The 20871-nt window shown below is 36.6% G+C and overlaps 1 protein-coding gene across 6 annotated transcripts in view; it reads right to left on the reverse strand.

Moving 5' to 3' along the window:
* RFTN2 (raftlin family member 2) overlaps positions 1–15925 on the reverse strand; it is a 37600-nt gene extending 21675 nt beyond the window's left edge. Inside the window, exons 1-6 of one of the 6 annotated variants that reach the window (XM_041124442.1) lie at positions 15847–15925; positions 15248–15394; positions 9966–10149; positions 7175–7286; positions 4854–5166; positions 1619–1819 (exon numbers count right to left, since the gene is read on the reverse strand). In XM_041124442.1, coding sequence (XP_040980376.1) covers positions 1619–1819; positions 4854–5166; positions 7175–7286; positions 9966–10149; positions 15248–15386 — 949 coding nt within the window. In that variant the 5' untranslated portion in view covers positions 15387–15394; positions 15847–15925. Of the gene's footprint in view, positions 1–1618; positions 1820–4853; positions 5167–7174; positions 7287–9965; positions 10150–12384; positions 13247–14363; positions 14439–15247; positions 15693–15846 lie in introns of those variants that run through there. The other 5 variants (XM_030017909.2, XM_030017910.2, XM_041124443.1 and 2 more) reach the window with 5 other exon arrangements.
* Between the last annotated feature and the right edge of the window lie 4946 nt (positions 15926–20871).

Below are 20871 nucleotides of genomic sequence, written 5' to 3' on the forward strand. Positions count from 1 at the left end.
CTTGTATAATTCATGTAAGAAGCAGATGTAAAATGACTTATGAAAGCTGCTTTAATACATTATTAAGTAAACTACTGCACTTGATAATCAGCCTGAGTATTGCAAAAATTGTTTAGGGTCTCTGAAACCTTTTCAACAAACTTTCTACAAGACTTTTCTCCACTGCAGCCCTGTGTTTTGCTTGCTTACACTGAACTGCCATAAGCAATTTTAAAGGAACACCAACAACTGAGGACTTAGTACAAGCAAGACATGAACAAATCCAACCAAAGACTAAGTATTAGTGAAGTATAAATTCTACGTTTGCTATCAAACAACATTTATTACAATAATTAATACACTCTGAAATTATTAACTATGTCAGACTCTCTTGGTCTGTTCCCCTAACACTAGAGGATAACCATTTTCTTCACATTATTTTCAAGTAATTGCACAACAGTAGCTACACACTATTTTTTGCAACACTTCTAATTTTTGGCTTTCAGACAAATTCAGTTCAAACGGAAATGAATCTCTTAATTACATATTTTACCAACAACAGAGTTTTAGAGTTCAAAACACTTCAGCCAATAAAGAGCTTCTCCTGTTGTCAGCAGTGGTACAGCACTGTCTGACAGCTCTGCCAAAGCGCAGGATTTTGGGCTCAGCAGGGTGTGCAGCGATGGGCCTGGGCCAGCAGTGGCACTGCTGACATCAGGCTTGTGTCTATTCATCAGGAGGATGAAGGCTAGGAACTCTGAACGAGCTAGGAGGCTCTCTGGAGAGTAAAAACTGAGATCCAACTGAAACTGGCAGAATGACGAAGGAAATCTGAAAATCCTATGACCTGAAGCTCTATCATTGTAGCAACGTGAGTGTTAACTGAGCTGGTAGATTCCTGCAGAAGAGCACAGGATGCAGGAGGGATGAGGGAAGACCTCTTCCAGCTGTATGAAAAGGTCCTGGAGGATCTGCCTACAGTTGAGGGCAAGGATAAAAACATATTTCTCTACTCGCCGCATTTGTCCACGTCTGACCAGAACAACCCGCAGAAACATCGTGATACTTCAGGATCAACAGTCAAATTTTAATGCAATTTGGTGTTTTGGAAAGAATTTAAGCCCAGCAAAGAGCTGGAGAAAGCAGGAAGCACGGAAAGTCTGCCTTAGGTTTAACGGTACAGTAAGCACAATGAGAACTCAAGGTGCTCTTTTGTTTCATTAGAAATTTTGAACAGAGTGCAGCACAGTATCTACAATGAGCAGCAGAATACGAACATCAGGGAAATACCAATCTAATGATTTTTTTCCCCATTATCTTTTCCTTTAAAAAAACAAAACAAAGAAAAAACAACTTGAACAAAAGGTTTATTTCATTATAATGCTACACTACTTTCCTGCTTTGGAAATCCTCTATTTGATAAAACAAAGCAGAAATTTCAATTATTCACCGCTATAACTGCCCAGAAAACAAGTTATTCCCTCTTCAGATATCAGATTCTATGAATTTACAATGACTATCTGAACTTGTTTACATATTGCCCTTCACACCAAGAAGCAAAACATGATCTACTTTTTGCAAATTATGTAGTTCTACTTAAACAAGTAAAAGCTTCATGATATTATGGGACAGTACTCACCTTTAGAAGTTTCCCAGTGTACAAAAGAATCAATTAAGGACAATCCTTGTTTATAATAAAATGTGGTTAATTCTAGCCAGTCTGCTTCCAGTGTACTAATAACTGGCCCCTTTCTTGTTACTTTCATAGACAAAACACCTTCGTGATAGGTCCAGCAGGTAGAATCATCATCAAAAACATTGAAGACTGTGTATAGCTTGTCTAAGAAAAGAAAAAGGAAGAAGAATGAACCCCTGGAAAACAGTACTCAAAAATATTATTTATCTCTTATTTCAATGTGGTTTTCTAATTCTAGGCAACAGTTTTCTAATTCTAGGCAACAGTTTTCAGAATTGTTTCCTGATGTGACTGTACTCAGCTTGAGCCCTAAACACACTGAGGACGAGGTGTGAGGGGGGTAACACTCTGGGATACGAGAAAAATTTTAATATATTACAGTTGGGTTGTCATGGGACCTTTCAGGTAAGTGGGTTTTACATAGAGAAAATACACTAGAGCTAAGAAAAACCCAGTGGAAACAGGCTTCATTTCTGCTGCTCATGGAACTTCCGACTACAAATATTTGAAATTACTATAACCGAAGATTAAAAACCATTTTCTAAATTTTTAAATATTAGGAATGCATTGTACAATATTGATTTTTACCCATTATTTTCTCAAGATTACTTAAGTACCAGTATAATTAGTTGCTTACTGGGGTTTCCCACAAAATAACTGATGAGTGAGTTAAGCATACAAAACCTGCGTATCCTCAAATGCTTTTTATATCTAGGCATTAATACACTGCTGTTACAAAATCACTCATAAACAAGCATTCATCAAAAATTAAAATCAACAAATCCATAGCATTTTAGGAAATCACTGATAACAAGTTATGAAGTCCTAGCTGTACAAATGTATTGTACAAATACACTCACAAGTATGTCACTGCTGTGGAGAAATAACACAAAGCAGTTGCCAAAAAATGCTCTCAGATTGTCTAATACGTCAACATCGGAGCAGCCTAAATCAACACAAACTAACCTCTAGAAAGCAGAAGTATTCACATTGCCAAAACAAAGGAACTTGGTTTAGACGACCCCACTTAAGACACTAGCCTCTCTACACTCCAGAAATAGAGGGAGATTTTGAAAGTAGGATTTGGACTGTAAGTAGTCTGAATCAATCTCTGAGAGAGCCCCTCTCTGTTTTAAGGAGTGTTACCACACCCACTGCAAGAGACATTAGGTACCTGGAATAAGGTAAATTCAGGACAAAATTTTGAATTCTGTCAGTAAGAGATGACTCTCCTTTCTATAGAGTTTTATTTTATCACCTCCACAGGTGGTTGTATTAGCATAAATGTGTTTACCCTGACAAACCTTAATTTCCTTTCCCATATACTAAAGTGAGATCACTTTTATATTTGTTCTTCAGAAAAAAATAATCAAGTTTCAATACAACTATTCAATTGCTCACGTGTATTAGAAATTTGCCTCTGCAAGTGGCGTATTAATAGTCAAAATTCATACATTATGACCTCCAAATCTAGAACTCAGACAGTTTTGCATCTTTTGAGGAGACCTAAATAGAAATAGCATACTGAAGTGGCAGTACATGCCTACACGCATGTAAGGCTTGCTTTGAAAATTCACACCAGTATTTTTTTTAAATGTTGGTTACATACAACATTTGCAAAGAAAGGTGGTTAAGTTTTAAGAAGTTTTGTCTTATGAACTCCAGTAACTTTACTGAGTATTTGACTAGTACAGAGAAGCCTGGCATATTCTTGCCAAAGCTTTTTGAAGAATTTCCTGAGAACACTGCACGTAGAGGATGCACTGGTTGCTTATCTACCTGGTCACACCAGTCTGCACAAACAAAGCTCCTTAACAGAACCAAGAGTTTTTCACTTTTTACTTACAGGATTTCTATTCTGCTACGTATAGCAAACCCACTATTTCAAGCTGTAAGGAAAGAGTTAAGCTTTAACAGATCATGCTATAAAGGCTCAGTTGTACAAGAACTGCTTTAATTCAAGTGTTGAAAATAACAGGGACATTGATTATCTCAGTGCTTAGAGTCATTATCCTGACAGTCTACAAACTGGAGAGGGTGCTTAACTCTTAACAGGAAAGTGAAAAGGTTGGTTTTGAGAGCACTTAAAACATGTCTGGCCCATCAGGGAAGAACCTATTATGTCAAAATGGAATCTGACATGAAAGTTTCATGCTGCCTGCTTTCTCCACAATACTGTCTTGCATTAGTTCTCCTGCTTTAGATTACCTCTTCCTTTTCACCTTTTCTTCCTAGCAAGCCAGGAGGCCTTAGCGCTTCAGTATCAGAAGTCACTGTTTCAGGCAATCTCTCCCACACAGACTACACTAAGTATCTCAGATTCTTCTACAACTAAGTTTTCTACCACAGCACCAACATTTTTCAATGATACTTTTCCTTCCCACACAACTTTTTAATGCTTACTTTTCTCTAGCGTAAATTCATTTTGTAACAATTATCCTCTTTGATTTCATGGTCAATACATTAATTTAAGTGATCTCTTTCAGGATCCTTCTTGAAGGCATGTTAACCAGAAAGAATCCATTAGGAACGGATTTGTTTGCTGTACATTATGTGAGTTGGCTAGAAGCACGTAACATTACAGCTCTGGCTGGAAGGGGCTCTCTTTGAGACAGCTCTGTTTTGAAAAAGGCAGAACTGGCATCATAACATATTCTTGGAAATCCATTACATGTTTATGTTTTAATATTAAGTGAAAACTATATGTATTTAGGAAAAGGTTTTAAAACAATTGCATCCTTCTAAATGAAAAGATTTTTACTGCCCCATATTTGTTATACACGTATCAAGCAAAAAAAGCTATCTGTTCGCACCACATTTAAAATCAGAATGATGCTGTGGGAGATTTTGGGGGGTTTGTTTGCGTTTTTCCCTTTTTCTTTAAATAACAAACTAGAATTATGACAGTACATTTATAATAGTCTATATGAAAACTGAAATATCAATTTAATATATTACCACAGTTCACGCATACATAGAGCAGAACGTAAATACTTCTTCTGTTTCTTCCACTGGCAACTTTATTAGAAACACATATGCATTTAAGGAAGATGCATCTTCCAAAACCAGTATTTGATACAATAGAACATGCTGTTCTGTTATTTCTTTCCAACACCTTTTTAAAACAACAGCTCAATAAAATACCTTATTTCTGCAATAAACAAGCAGCATTTATTACCGTCTCCTTTTCGTGGTTTAACAGGGCTGACTTCTTTTCCAAACTGGAAATCTGCATCCTGTAGCAGACTGCTTTCTGCTTGCATTTCCTCCTCTATCCCACTCTCAGATGAGTGACCACTCAATGTCCCTTCATTCCAGTTTTTATAGTTTTCATCAGAATTTCTTCTTCTGTGTTCCCTATTTCTTCTGCCCAGTGTTGATTCCACCTCTGTACTTCCATCTGCGCTTGTTCCATTACAGGCTTTAGGCTGAGGAAAATGTTGCGTTACAAATCCCACAAACTTCTTTCCTCTTTTAGCAGCTTCGTTAACCTGTATTTACAACAGAAATCTGTCTGCAAAGTGATTTTAGAATTGCATGTAACTTTTTTTTAAAAAAACTTTTATATTCATGTTCTGTTTAACTAAACTGCTGATTTTCAAGGACATAAAGACACAACACTGTACTATAGAAGGGTGGCTTGTCTTTGTATGCTGCCCATGTTTCAAAGTAAATGGAAGTCTTCCAGCACATCTTTGGACTCAGGCCAAGAACGGTGGCCAACACTGGTACTGACTTTAGTGTATACAAAGTCCTTTATTTAGAACAAATCCAAAGTATTTTACTTGCTGTGTCGTAGTGATAAGCGGTATACTGGTGTAATAAATAGTACTGTTTCTCTAAACATGTGATACCAGTCATACTAAAATTACTGACCACTAATACTATAGAAATATCTATTTGTCACGTGTCATGATTCATTATCCCCTGGTTCCCTTGGAGGCTACTCAGCTTCACTATTACTGAGAATAGTGAAGGAGCAGAGAAAGGAGGGAGCTAGAAGCAAATTAAACCCTCCTTAACTCTGCTTTCAACCAGTGGTGGGTCTTTTTCTCTGCACTGAAGTCTCAAAATACAACTGTAGAATACGTGCCACCTGTGGGATGTGTGTCTATTCTTGGAGGGAGGAGGTTTTTTTGCTGGAGTAAGAAGTGCTGCCATTTAGGAAGGTGATCCCACTGCCATCTTGTGCTACAAGCTCCCCTGTGCAATGAAGTCTTTCCGGGAAAATACAGACACCCAGCCCAGGAAGAAGACATCACCTAGGAAGTACTGGATTAAGTGAGGGCAGAGAGGGAAGGATCTCTATCCAGTTAACTCACAAACTATTGTATCAACAGAGTGAGTAACACTCAAATAGTTTATGGTACTATAATCCCTTTTTAGTACCATGATAGACTGAATTGTTACTATCTATCACCATTATGTATGTACAGCAATGATACAATATGCCAATCACTCTGATTATACAGAGCTGCTGCTTCCAAGACAACCAAAATAATTTTAAATGTGACAAGCAACATGCAGAAAAAGAGGTAATATGACAATTTTTTTTTTTTTAAGATCTGAAACAAGTAATTTTTTTACTGGATTACTGGCTCAGTTTTTTCAAACACTGGGAGCATTTTAAAATAAAATTATTTTCACACGCTACTTCTGTACCAGATTTGTTTGCAAGACTGAATCAAGTGTATTTCTCCTTTAAATGTTTGTCTGGTATGCTATACAACCAACCTGGCAATATACATACAGTATAAATGTGTAATGGAATCCCATTTTAAATTTGAAACACCTAAAAATTTCAAAACAAGCCATTTAGAAGTTTTAAACAACTCTGTGATGATTTCAAAGATCATTAAAGATCTCCAATATGCTTCTTCCTCTACTTCTTTCCTTGGCAACTAATATAAAAGATATCACTCTAACTCTTGTAATAACAATCGTTTCCTGTTTCAGCAAGTCTTCAATTTTGCAGAGGAAGTTAAACACAAAAAGAACTAGAACTAAAGCTTACATTCCAGTGGAGGTTTAGTTTTCTTTAACTATACAGTATTTTCAAAACAGTTACTGTGTATTTTGTAGTTCTGTCAAAGAATGAAAAAAATCTGTCTTAGAAATTGAATATACTCATGTTCATTAGGAATACCTTACTTAACCCAGAACAACATAAGACTTCAGGGTTTTTTTTAATATTAATTCCAAAAAAAGCTACCATGCAAGCATTTTTAAGAGTGACTGAGAGTTTGGGCCCAATTCTGCTTTCAGTGGTGCAAGCAGCCAGTCTCCCAAAGCTTTACAGAGCTCAGTAATAAGTCCTAAATTAGAAAAAGCAACTAGTGAAGAAAAATAATTCCTATCGCATCAAGAAAAGCCTTTGTAGCTTCTATAAAATAAACCAAGGTTAAAACTCAAACTTAAAAGATATCAACCACTAAATATAATTTACATGTATGGTAGAAATAAAAGTCTGAAGAGAAGTTTGAAAAAAACCTCCATTACCTTTTCTAACAGTTCTTTCACTACCTCATTTGTCAGTGTTTCATACATTAAAGGACATTCCTCAATCACCAGCCTGGGGTGGCTTTGTCCTCTGGGTGCTGCATGCTTCTGGCTAGAACACAGGAAGAAAGCAGTCTTTGTCAGTAGTTTGCCGCTAACTTGGGCAAATGCTTGCACATAGAATTCTTTTCTTTTGGAACAGTTATGAATGAAATCCTGGCAATGCCCTGGCAATACTTCTTCATGCTTTTATTTAGAATTCAGATTTTTGGTGTTTTGTTCTGTTTCTTACACAAAGTGGCAGGTACTGTATATTACAATGTCAGGGTAAGAAATTAATAATTTAACAGGAATTTCATCTGAAGACTGTCAATAGGTATCTTTTGGAAACTGAGCTTTATTGACAAACAGCCCTGATTTTGTAATAAACAAACCCCAAAATCTCTGATAATGAAAAAAATACAAATTTAAGCTATAAATGTAGCAAGCACAAAACAGGTTCAGTTTTGTAGAAAACACGCTATGAATAGAAATGGTACTTTCACACTGTTAACGTGCTGCTATTTAGTTTTTCTAACTAAAGCAGAGTTGCAGCTATTTTATGAAATACAGTGTAGGCAATTACTAGAAATACATTGCAGTAACAATTACTTTGGGTTAGGTAGTGTTTAAATCACTCAGATTTGAGATTCCAACAAGCTTTAACTTCCATTTGTCCTGGTTTCGACTGGGATAGGGTTAATTTTCTTTCTAGCAGCTGGTATAGTGTTATGTTTTGGATTCAGTATAAGAATAATGTTGATAACACACTGATGTTTTCAGTTGTTGCCAAGTAGTGTTTAGACTAAGTCAAGGATTTTCAGCTTCTCATGCCCAGCCAGCAAGAAAGCTGGAGGGGCACAAGAAGTTGGGAGGGGACACAGCCAGGGCAGCTGACCCAAACTGGCCAAAGGAATATTCCATACCATGTGATGTCATGCCCAGTATATAAACTGGGGGGATTTGGCCTGAGGGGATTGCTGCTTGGGAACTAACTGGGCATCGGTCGGCCAGTGGTGAGCAATTGCATTGTGCATCACTTGTTTTGTATAGTTCTGATTTTTTAATTATTATTATTGTCATTTTATTATTGTTCTTATCATTATTATTTTCTTCCTTTCCATTCTATTAAATTGTTCTTGTCTCAACCCACAAGTTTTACTCCCCCCCGCCCCGATTCTCTCTCCCACCCCACTGGATGGGGCGGAAGTGAGTGGCTGACTGGTGCTTCGTTGCAGGGTGGGGTTAAATCACGACACCATTTAAAGTTAAAGAATAGTATTCATCATGTTTTATCTAAAGCTAGTTAGGTTACTACTCAGACAACAATATTTGGTGTATACCAATAATATAATGTGATTTTATTTGATGTTTCCTTCACACAACCACCTGCTTTAGAATGAAACATCAATGAGACACAAATATAAAAGGTTACTTTCGAGACAGTAGTCAGAGAAGGTGTATTGCCTATAGGAAAACCAACACAGGTACATATGGCGCCTGCACAGGAAATTGGGAATCTACACCCAACAGTTTCACATGTTGGCTGCAGGGTCTCATCCTTCACCTATTCAAGGTCCTAAAGGTTCAAATCCCAACTTCATAAAGATCCCACATCTACAGGGATAAGGTGAGTCGTGGGAGCTGTGTGCTGGCAGACTCAGCTCTTAGAAGCCTCAGCTCCAGAAAGCAAGTACTCTGCTTTTCTTACTTTTCAAAGCATTTGCCCACATGGACAACATTCACCTTGTTAGCAGATGAATTTATAAAGGTTAAGTTGTATGAGCAGCAAATACCATGGACAATGCTTGTTTAAGCAAAGCAGTTGAGAAGCTCCCTCAAATGAACCATGGTTTACGGAAGCATTACTGGAGTGGCAGGGGGCACCTTCCGACTCACACCCTTCTGGTCTTCCAAAGAAAATGAAAGCAGCTTTGTGCATCGCACTAGGACTCAGAAGAGAAGGGGAAGCATGACAGCTCTTAATGCAATAAGAAATCCACTTTTCTAGTTATTCAGAGCAAGAACAAAAGGTTATCTTCTTTGCATTCAAAGGAACTAATAGTAAAATTTCTTTGTACATTTTCTTTTATGATCACATGGTGATAACAATGCAGGAAAACCAGGAGTAATAAGCAAGACTATGGAACTGGAACATGAACACAAACTCTTGATGCTCTCTCAGTGTCAAAACCAAGCTTTTGTATGACCTCCAATCACAGAATGATTATTTCTTTCTTATTAAGAAGGAAAAATAAACTCTCTCTGACAAACTGATTCACACTTTATAGCTCGTTTTCCCTGAATAATGCTCTTATGGGAAAAGTAAAAACACTAAAGTTTTGAAAATGAAGAAGAAAAAACAGACATGAGAGAATTTAAAGCAGCTTATTACTCTTAGTGTTTTGTTTAATCTTGTATTCGCTGCAGGTTCTAAGACAGGTGATAATTTATTATAAAAATGTATTAAATATAAAAGGCTAAACCAACAATTTATCTTCCCACAAATTATGATAAGCAACTTTGAATTTTTTTTTTTTGACATTTACTAAGGCAAAGTAAACATTAGCCTATTGTGTACTTAGTGTTAATTAAAAAACATTACTAACTTGCTCACCTTTCCAGACAAGGAACAGTTATTTGATTCTCTGAGGTGCTCATTTCAAGCTGGTAATAAATTATGCACGTTGAGCAATCCACTTACAAATGGCTTAAGTAATGGATCAATGTATTCAAATTATTTCACTGTTACCTTAATTTTAATCGTGAAAGTACCACTCGATACATGTGACTTGCAGGGAAATTCCTTCTACGTCCAATTGGCAGTATAATAGGATGAACAGCTCCTACAATATATCCTTTGCTGTAATATTCTTCCACCTTAGATGCTATATCCAACACAGAACTGATCTTGATAACTTCTGGATTTGGGGAAGCTAAAAGTGTTGAAAGCAGAAGAGATGCACGTTATACTATGTATGCCCATATACTTTTTGGGTGTTCCTTTTATATAAACCACACAAAATCCATCCCAAGGCATTTACTGAAAAACTACAGTTCTATTTATACAAGAAAAGGCAGATTCGCAGCTGATTTAACAGTATTCAACTACTTGAAGTATGTATTTTTACAAGTTAATATGATCTGGTTTTAATCTATTTGGCAACACTTTCTGTTGGATCTAGCTTGGCCAAGCTAATTTAAGAGCAGCATCAACATCTAAAGACCCAATAGGTCTGAACTTAACAAAGCAACTATTTTGCCTAGCCAAAGCCTTAAACATACTGAAGCAGTATCCTTAAACCCTAGCTGTGAGGTAAATTCCCGTACAACAAATTTAAGCATAGAACAACTGGTTTGTTTTTCTTCAAAAATTTTTTTTGATCCTTAGAAGTGATCTGTGGATTGTAGGTTGAACTTTTAACATAGTCCCAATTCCTTTTTCCAGTAGACCTAAGTACATGTCACCTAAGCTATGTGGTGTTTTAATTTCTAAGGAGGATCTGTCTGAGAGTGTGCAAGCATTTCCAATCAAAAGGCAACAGCTAGGTACTATACAGCTATTGGGGGAAACTACACAGATAAAGGGAAAACTTTTTGGAGAACTGTTTTTGAACAGTCTGGTCCACAGCTTTTGTACAGAGAAAAAGGAAGATTCCACACTAGTAATAGACGACATTCTGCCACAGTCAGTCTGATGGTCAGTATTTCCTGTGCCCCTCAACTCCAACTGGAATTGTAGATGCTCTCAGAAAGCAGGAAATCAATACTCATATACAGACAGTAACTGAAGAGCAATTATGCCAGCATATATTTGCCATCATCAAAATTTTCATCCTTTGCAGATATGAACTCTTACGAAAAGACAGCTTGGCTTGGAATTTGATGGTCTCTATCAGTGACCCTTGCTGCAAGTGACATACTTTTTTGTGTTCTGACAGGTCCCTCTCTTTGCAAGACTTTCAGTGCATTAAGACCAGTGTTCAACTGTATTAAAGGATGCCTCAATTGGAATTAAGTGACCTCACAATGCTTTTTTTGAGATACAAACATTTTAACATGCTGCTTTAAACATTCCCTTTCAAACCATACAATAAACTGGAAACAATTAAACACACCAATTCTTCTTTTATTCTGTAATTTTAAAAAAATGATATAAAACAGAACAGATAAATGTGATGACATAAATCTCACTCACCACTTTGTAAGTGTATTCATTAAGAGTTAATTTCATGTTCTTACATCCTCTTATCTACCTGCCCTATATTGTAGGTGGGCAATAGCAAGGAATTTAAGGACTTTATCAAAGACACAGCAAGTCACAAAGTCTACCTATCCTACTGCTTTAAAGTATCATAAACCAGATATATGAATCTTTAGTTTGCCTGAATCTTTTATTCTAATAAACTGAATTAGAATTCTGCTAGTTCATGAGTGATATGTTCTATAAAACATCAATCTCTATACTACTTTCCCACAATAAAATGGGGATAATACTGATATATATACATGTTATGGAGGGCTTTTTTAAAAAAAAAACCCAAACCAAAACAAAAAAACCACAACCACACCACCACCAGAAACTAATGTTTTGCAACACTCAAATACTTTTAAATACCAACTTTTACTAAAGGGAAAAAGGAATGGAGGCCTACTTTGCTTGTCACTGTAAGAGCCTTAATAGCTCAGAAAAGCTATCAAGAGAAACCAGAATAAGTGTACCATGGGAAATGCACACCACTAAAAAGTATCACTAACATATATTGATGGTTTATTGCTGATAACTAGCAAACTCAACCTATTAATGTAAACTCTGCCATTCTCAGTCATAGGGACTGGGCTGTTGCACTTTTTTGTGCTACTTTGCCTGCTTTTTTTTTTTTTGAAGCAGACAGTACATTACAGCCTTCCCTTTCATAGACAGATGATATTTTGCCCTTAGTGACGCCTCCCTCCCATGATTCCACTCATAGTAAATCCAGAAGACATTAAATGTGTATTGAAGGAATAACTCCTCTACAGTCCACATGCCAAAAAAGCATGAATGTATGCAATGTGATCATCACTTCACTGATTTTGCAAATGTCTTAACCATTTTTCATTAATTTCCTTCCTGATATACTGTCAACAGGTAGCCAAAATACTTTTACAAATAACAGAACTACAGCTACCTTGCTAGCTGTAAGCTTCAGATGCATGATATCGAAGATGATGACAAAACAGCTACTTCATACATATTCATATTGTTATTCAGAGTGACAAGAACTTCACAGCATGTCATCTTAGTGGGCTGCATCAAGATTCCTTCTTTTCCCTAATAGGAAGGTTGTGGGAAAAGCAAAAACATTCTGCTTGGAGTAGGAGTATTCAAACTATCCCTACTTAATGGTTAGGCTGACCTCAAAAAATAACAGCTGTTCTTGTAACTGAGATATGCCTCATGATTGGGCCTGTAGAATTTACAATCCTTGACAGGCATTTAAAATTACACTTCAGAGTCCACTGCTCCCTTTCCTTTGTACTATTCAATCCCACCAAAATATAAGATTGGCTATAATTTTCTTGTTTGGGATTCTCTTGATGCAGAAGAACCTTCATGGAACTCAAAGCTGATTTCTACAGTAGGGAAGACAGTATTTTGGGGACCAGGAGGGGAGAAGCCAAGGTACAATACACTGCTGATAGATAACTAGTTAAGACGTGCAGGGTGTCCAGCCAGCAAATTTAGACTACAGCACGGTTGACCTAATCTGCATCACGGCTTGGGAGAAGATCAGGGACTCCTGAAAGTCTCCCCAGCAGGCTCATTTCAACTTCACATAGCATAAATCTGATGAAGCAGAGAACAAAGCATATTAAATGAAAATAATGCATTTATGCTTGCTATACTTTTATCTTAATGCAGGACATAGCTTATTGTAGGATCTTATAAAGGATACTAAGTGCAGATTTTCTGTTTTACTTGGTGCAAGATCCAGTGGTAACAAGTCACTCAGGCAAACGGAAATCTCAGATGTTGGGGAAGATCTTGCTCTGGAAATCAGCAGACACAGAGTGCCATGAAGACATAACACAACTTGACAGCAGAGTGAAAACTAACTTTGGTCTGAAGTGATATAAAAGACTCTCATTTAGGTTTCATTTAGCCAAAGGATATTTAAGTAGCAACAAGTATGTGAGCAAGCTGATTGGAGTAGAAGGAAAAAAAAAAAAAAAAAAAAAAGCCCAACATATTCCCCACAGTACTTTAGCCGATCCCCACATTTTATAAGCAAACAGAATTCAGAAATGCCGCCAAGACAGTATATACACCTTTTTTTTTTCCTGTACTCATTATCTTAGCTCTAAAAAGTATAGACCCCAAACAAAAAAAAAAAATTTTAAGGTCAAATAAACACACAGCTAGAACCATTCAACAGAAATACAGCTGTGTTTACAAATCCACCTGCTTACTTACAGTTAGAAACCTAAAAATTAAGCAACTATCTGAAGCTGATCTCACCGTTATTTAGTCTTCATAATTCCACAGTAAGCCACTGAAGCTAAGCACTTTTGGATATCCGACTAAACAGGAGAAAATGAAACTTTACTGCTCTACTGATAGGTTATTAAAATAATAGAGATGCATCTTTATTTGCACTTGTTTGGTGTGCTTTTTCTTAAAAGTCACAACCACCTTTAAAACAAATCCTTTACACAACACTTCCAGAAACTTGTTACTTTAAACCACAGCAAAACTATCTAGAACACAGACTATTTAAGAACACTAAATGCCCTTCAGTCTTAAAAAAAAAAAAAAAAAATTATTATCCTATTATCAGTAGATTAGTAGGTAAGTCATATATGCATTAGACAGCCTAGCTTTATTTCCAGTACATTACCACTACTACTTACTCAACACAAAGTTTGTTTCTTCAAAAAGAACAAGCCAGTGAGAAACTATTTGTGTAAATAAACAAGACTTGGATGTCAAGTACTATAACTTAGTAGAATGTGTCTTCTATCAGTATCTTGCAGTTTTTCAATGAGCAGACTGATGTATTTTCAATAAAATTATTACTACCGCCCTTCAATTCAGAGTTAAAACTAAGCAGAGGCCAAGTTTTGTTTATGAAAAAGTGCCTGAAAACATAATAAGGCATGCACTTACACCTTCTCCCTTTATCAAACCCTTCCAGCAATTGCATTTGCTTCAAATCCTTGTTATTAGGAAGTTCCAGTAGACTGGGTTGTTCTAAAATGCAATTTACTACAAAGTAACTGCAAAACTGAGCTGTCTGTTCTCAGAGGGCAGCCATCTGGGCTTGTTTATGTTTTCAACTTTGTGGAACAGGGAGTTGCTCTGTTAGAGACGGGACACCCTCGGGAAGGAAGTATCCCACAGAGCACTGTCTGCCTCCAGCTACGCATACAAATTTTGTTTCATTTCGGTCATGATTTTGAAAGACTATTCAACAACTACAAGTAAAGCACTTGGAAAAAAACAGTAAGATGAAACTGTAAGCCTCTTACTAAAATACCTACCAAGAGACAGGCGGCCATGAGGGGAAGCTACTCCTGGTATACAAATAAGAAACAGACTTACTTCTGCATAAAGTAACAAGGACAATGACAGCCTGTTTGTGGAAGTTGAGTGCATTTTAAAAAATTGTTATTCAATTAAGGCTCAGGCACAGTGTATTTTCTGAACCGTCACACTGAATTCAGACAACCATTATACAAAGTGAGTACGGATGGCAGTATGTGACTCACAGGAAATTCGGAAAATCTCTAACAGTTTTTAGCGAGCTTCCTTAACAAGGACAGTTGTGTAATTTGGTGGGTTTGGTTGTTAAAAATACTTCAGTAGTTTCCATTGTAATTGTATATAAGTGAGGACCTTCGTCATGATTTGTGTTTCAAAATAAAAGTCTTACGTTTTGGCTAGCTTTGATAAAAGTATCTAAGATTTACTGTAAGCCAAACAAGACAGAACTAAGTTAAATCCTATTCCTTGCATTCTCAGAGTAGTAAAGATATAAGATAAAAAGATACCTTCTAAAGTAAAATCCAGCAATACATATTCATAAGCAGAATCCGTCTTTGTCTCAACTTGTGGTCTCTTCAGTGTAGAAAAGATTTTTCCAGGGCTGCTATCATCTGGGTCTTCCAGCTTTCTCAGTCCGCACCCCATGGCAAGATCTGCAAATGATTAAATCGCAGGAAAAGGTGGGGGGAGCAGCAAGATCTGTCGCTCTCACTACAGGAAAAAAAAAAGTAACCAAATAATTCCCTATGATTTTGTTTTCTATTAGCTGTAAATCCAAATAGAGAAAAAGTCTGGTTCCCAAATCAAAAAGCGAAGGTACTTTCCATTCATTTTTTTATACAGAAACAGCAAACCCGTGATGATTTCAAGCTACAAACTTGGTAGGAGTAGGCGTGATTTCGCAGCAATGTTAGAGCTGCTACAAACTAGCAGAGATTTTCCATGCCACGTCAATTTACAGCCAGCCCCCTATCAGTGCTCTCTTGCAGAGGACACCAATAGTGCTTTGTTTGTCCTTCTAGACTGCCTGGGTGAGGGGGGGCGGTGGGGGGGGAAGAAGAACTGAAAAAAAAAGTTTGAGAGAAACTTGTCTGTAATTACTTACCTCCAGAAGTTCTCAACTGCAGTAGCAAGTCAGAGGGGAAAAAAGCAAGTTAGTCAGAAAGAAAGAATGAGAAAAGAGCCTCAACATGGTTGGAGACGAAAATCATTTCCAGAAAGGAAGTCAGCTTCAAGAGGAAATTGCTTCTGGCATCTCAAAGGGTAGAAAAGTAAATGAAAGGCAGTTTAGTCCTTATTTTAGATTTCAAAGTTTGGTTCCTATTTCCTTTCCACAGGAACTTTCCTCCAGACAAAAAAACCCACATGAACATAGTGTAATATATTGTAATAATGTAAAAATATGCAGTAATTTCTTGTCAAGAAAATCAATAAGAATCTACATCACTAGAATCAGCTTATGTAATTGGTTTTGATAAACACTGAAAAATGACACTGAAATATTCCTAATTTCAAATCAGAAAGACTTTTTCAATGTTACATATGAATATAGTTACAAGACTTTTTTTCACCCCAATTTTCATGGGTATTGAACAACTGAAATCCTCTTCTCTGTCAGGCTGACCTCAGTTGGTACAGCCACAGACTTTCAACACTGTTTCCTAAATAAATTTTTCTTTAAGTCCTGAAAATTTAGTATAAGTTTAAGGGCTCTCATTACTCTTACACTAACTACTGCAAGTCACTTGTAACTGTATTACACCTGATGCAGGCCATGATAATGCACTGCAAAAAAAAGGAACAGTGATTGATTTTTCTAAGGCCCTGTTACTGCTGGGATGGGTGGTTAGAAAATTTACCTTTTTACTCTTAGACTACATCTAGAGAAATTAAGAGTCATCTAGAGAAAACCAGAGATTTGTAATACCATTTTGGATTAAAAGAACTGCACATTTGAATTTAAAACACTTTTTACTTTTTTTTTCACTGAAAAATACTGATCTTATAAAATATGCCCACATTTTCTATGATTAATCACCGCAAGTTAGGCATTAACCATTTGTGGTTTTCTTCCTGTTCTACTGCAAGCAAAGTGATCTAACTTTTACTTAAGCAGCTTACCAGGAATGAGCAGTCTGCGGACTATATCCCCTTTGAAATCCACGTTAAAATTACTTAATTTTGGAAGAATTTAAAAATCACAGAGCGTGGAGCCTGGGACTGAAGTCATAATTATTGCATACAGTCTTTAAAACAAGCTCCCAGGTGCTGAAACCAAAAGGAAATCCCTCAGTGTTGTCTTCTTGATTAAAACCCAGGAAAACAACAAATAAGCAGAATTCTCCAGCTTCCTCCATGTCTGCTTACAAAGAATTGCCCCCAAACACTCTTTTCTTTTTTTTTCCAGTAAAGGTCATCCCTGAATTGTTGCTATACCAGACATACATGTAAACTGTCCACTCAACCTTGAGAATCCTGCTGCTTCACTCCACACAGTCCTTAAGATCCACTGTAACCGCTTGTATAAAGCCATGGCATGACTACAACAGCTGCAAGTAAAACAACTTTTTGCAGCACTAGTCCAGTTGCCAGCTGGTTGCCTTTTTTTTTTTTTAAATTTAACTAAAGATAGCTACATTTTTAATGAGGCCAGAATATTGTATTTCAAACTCTTTGTGACAAGGCTTAAATCATATTTCAACCCTCTCACCAAGATAGGATTTTTCATAGCATAAACAAACTCTTATGACACCAACACAGAAACACTGTTATGGATAAAAACAATGGTCCTTATTTTGGGTAACCCTAGATCAGTTAAGTAGTTAATAAGCTTCTGAATTGGAAGTCAGTCAACAGTTGCCATTGCAGACTTGACTCAAAAGCCACTAGACTGAACCAATGAAAACAAAGATCCCAGATGTCAAAAAGAAAACAAAACCAAACCAACAAAGAACCAGCAGCATCCCACACAGGAGTTTAAAACTGCATCAAACTCCTGTGATCCTAAGATTGCTGGATTCAGGAGCTGCCTGAATAGCTTTAGTATCCTGTTGCAAAGTGGATATAAGCTACAGAACAGTCCACTTCGTGACCCCAAAATGCAAAGGCTCTGGGAACTGGTATCAGAGAAGAACAGATCCCTAAAACTACACTGTGATTCACAGAGATGTGGTAGTCACAGCAACCCCCATTAGAAAGAGCATGCAACTCATTCACTGAAGGTTGATATAATTTTTAGACTTTTAAAAAGGCAAAGATAGCCAAACAACAGACCAATTAATCCAAAGGAACTATGCTTTTGCGGAAGGCTTCCCGAATGCCCCTACAGTTTTTATTCGGATGAAATGGACAAATGATTCGAAGATGGCAAAAGAGTAGTACACCAACAGGAGCATTGGTCCAGCACTGGACTACCATCGACTGTCTTCTAGCAGTGCAAGATGAGAGGCAGCAGCAGTTCTGCGCAGTAGTTTTGACCAGAAAGTGAGACAGCAAGGCTTGCTGTCTACCCACACCTCAGGGTTATTCCTGTCCCTTGCTCATGACTGACTTTGTTCCCTGTTGTCAGTATCATGGGAGGTTTGAAAACATTTGTGTGGGACGCATTTTTGTCTGTCTTGCTACATCACCAAACTCACTGAATGTAGGGACATCATCTGATGCTTGAAACTGATGTGTTGAAATAGTCGCCCCTCTGTTCCTGACTCCATGCTGAGCTGCTCACTATTAACATTACTGATGTCCAAGGCAGGCCCTCTGTCTACAGTGTTGGTGCCAGATAAAAGTGGTGTTGGCACCCCTTTTTGACAAAATCTCTCTTGCTAGAATTAGAAAGACAACACTTTGTTCCTGCATGAATACAAAGCCTATTTACAAGAATGCCTTCTCTTCTCCAAAACCAAATATGACCTGCATAAACCATTTAATAAAATAATACAGTTTAAACTTTGCCTCCCCCAATATCTTAAAAGATCAAGAATGGGAGATAGTACGTGACAGCAGTACGTTCCTTTTTCAAGTCATCTGAGCTTCCTGTTGATTAAAATCATAAAATACAAGGAAAATTATGAAAACAGTGCAGGTACACAGAAGATTTTCCCTGCCTGTGTATGCACAATGTCAAAATAAAAGCTAAAAATAATAAATAAAAATTCAGGGAAATTAACTTATAAGCATTTAATTTTTAATGGATACCAAAACTCAAGAAAGATCGTAAGCTACTGAATCTGCAATTCAGAGTCAACTACACCAAGATCCATAGCAAACGTTTCCTTAAAGACACCCTTCTCTCTCTCTCTCCGATTAGGATACGGCCTAGTATGTTAAAAGCAAAAGGAATCATACTGCTTTAATGCTGTAACAACTTCAAAAAGCTTCGAAAGCAGTACTTTATTTGAAATTTTAAAATATATATCAAGGACTTTATAAGAAGGGCTATAAAATTTTTAAGCAGTATCGCGATCATAACAAACGACTCCTGCTCAATAACATGATTTAGAACTGGCTGAAGATTCTGAGAGAACAGCTCACATTTCCCAGCCTGTTAGGCCACTACTGGGACAAAAACATTACCAGTGGTGCATCTGCAAGAAGGTTATTCTCTCAAAGCATTTTAACTGATGAGCTTACCTGAATAAAATCACTAATACAAGCAGCACAGCTTTTAAAGATCCATTCCTATTCTTGAGGTTAGAGTAGTGAGCATCAGAAACACAAATACCTTAAAACTGTACCAATTACCTAAAGAATAAATTATTGCTATTTATAAAGATTTCACTAGGACTAAAACTGACTCATCTAACAAGAAACAGAAGGGATAACTCTTAGTTCCTCTGACAAATGCAAAACGTAAAATAGTATTTGGACCTAACATGTTTCCCACTTGGGATCATAACCACCCATGTTTGCAGCTTACAAAGGCATATAAGAGCACCACTTTAAAAACAAAACAAAAACCAATTAGCAATACTATCGGCTATAGATCAGTCATCACTGACACAGAATGTTTTTAACACAGGACAGGCACATTAATAAGATACAAGGGGGCAAATTACAAACATAAGCTAAATTAGTCAGATTTCTCCAGAACCTGAGGCTATCTGAACAGCTACAGGACTCAACCCAATGCATTAAAACCCCCTAAATATTAATCATCTCAAATTGCAACACTTTTGAACTTCACAGTTCCTCTCTGAACTTCTTTTTATGCTTACTTCCCTTGTTTTATGACTCAAGGCAAATGTAAAGCTTTTGCTTGGGACAGGGTAATGACAGAAAAAGAAAAAAATTCCACCAGAAAAATTCTGCAATTCAATTGTCAAATATTTTTCACATCCTCATTCCCAAGAACTATTATTTGAACCAAAACAAAACACTAATATCTAGTTCTTTTTTTCTATAGAATGATTTGATTAGAACTGTTTTGTCTATAATTTATTTAAATATATTAAGAAAGTAGCAGTGTTTCATTCCAAAGGCTCTTTGGTCTGGCAACTTTTAAAATATTTTTTCTTTTTCTCCACCCAATTTTTTTTTTTCTTTTGAAGGAATAATTTTGTGAATGTAACAGGAACATAGTCTTGTTAAAGATGTTAACCTGAGCAGAAAAGCCAGCTTTTCTGCAATAATATTTAACTTACTGTTCTAAAAATAACTGAGATGACAACAATAGTTTGATTACTGCAAAAGCATAGTTTAATGATAAAAGTTCATCAATTCCATTTCTCATATTTTTCTAAACCCATATTTAAGCTACTCATTGATACACACAATTAAATAAACAAAAGTTCCAATCCAAACAGTAGATAGGGACCAATCAATTAAAATTTTAGTTACCAACCCAGAACTTTACTAGAAGTTACAAACTACACAAACTTGGTTATTACTGCTGTATTACAAGTAGTTTCAACAGAAAGAGCTTTTGATTTATAAAATTGCTAACAGTTCTCTAAAATGAGATCTACAAATTTATTAAGCTTTTATGTATGCACATCCACAGTATCACATTTATCAAGACTGCAGTAACTAGATCATCTGTATCTGCAATACAGTACTAAACACAGCCATATGATCAACTAAAATTACGCATTCTAGAATGAAAATGGATGTTCTAGTTTATTTGATTAGAAAC

The sequence above is a fragment of the Aquila chrysaetos genome, chromosome 6 (genome assembly GCF_900496995.4).
Source record: "Aquila chrysaetos chrysaetos chromosome 6, bAquChr1.4, whole genome shotgun sequence".
Classification (NCBI taxonomy): Eukaryota; Metazoa; Chordata; class Aves; order Accipitriformes; family Accipitridae; genus Aquila; species Aquila chrysaetos.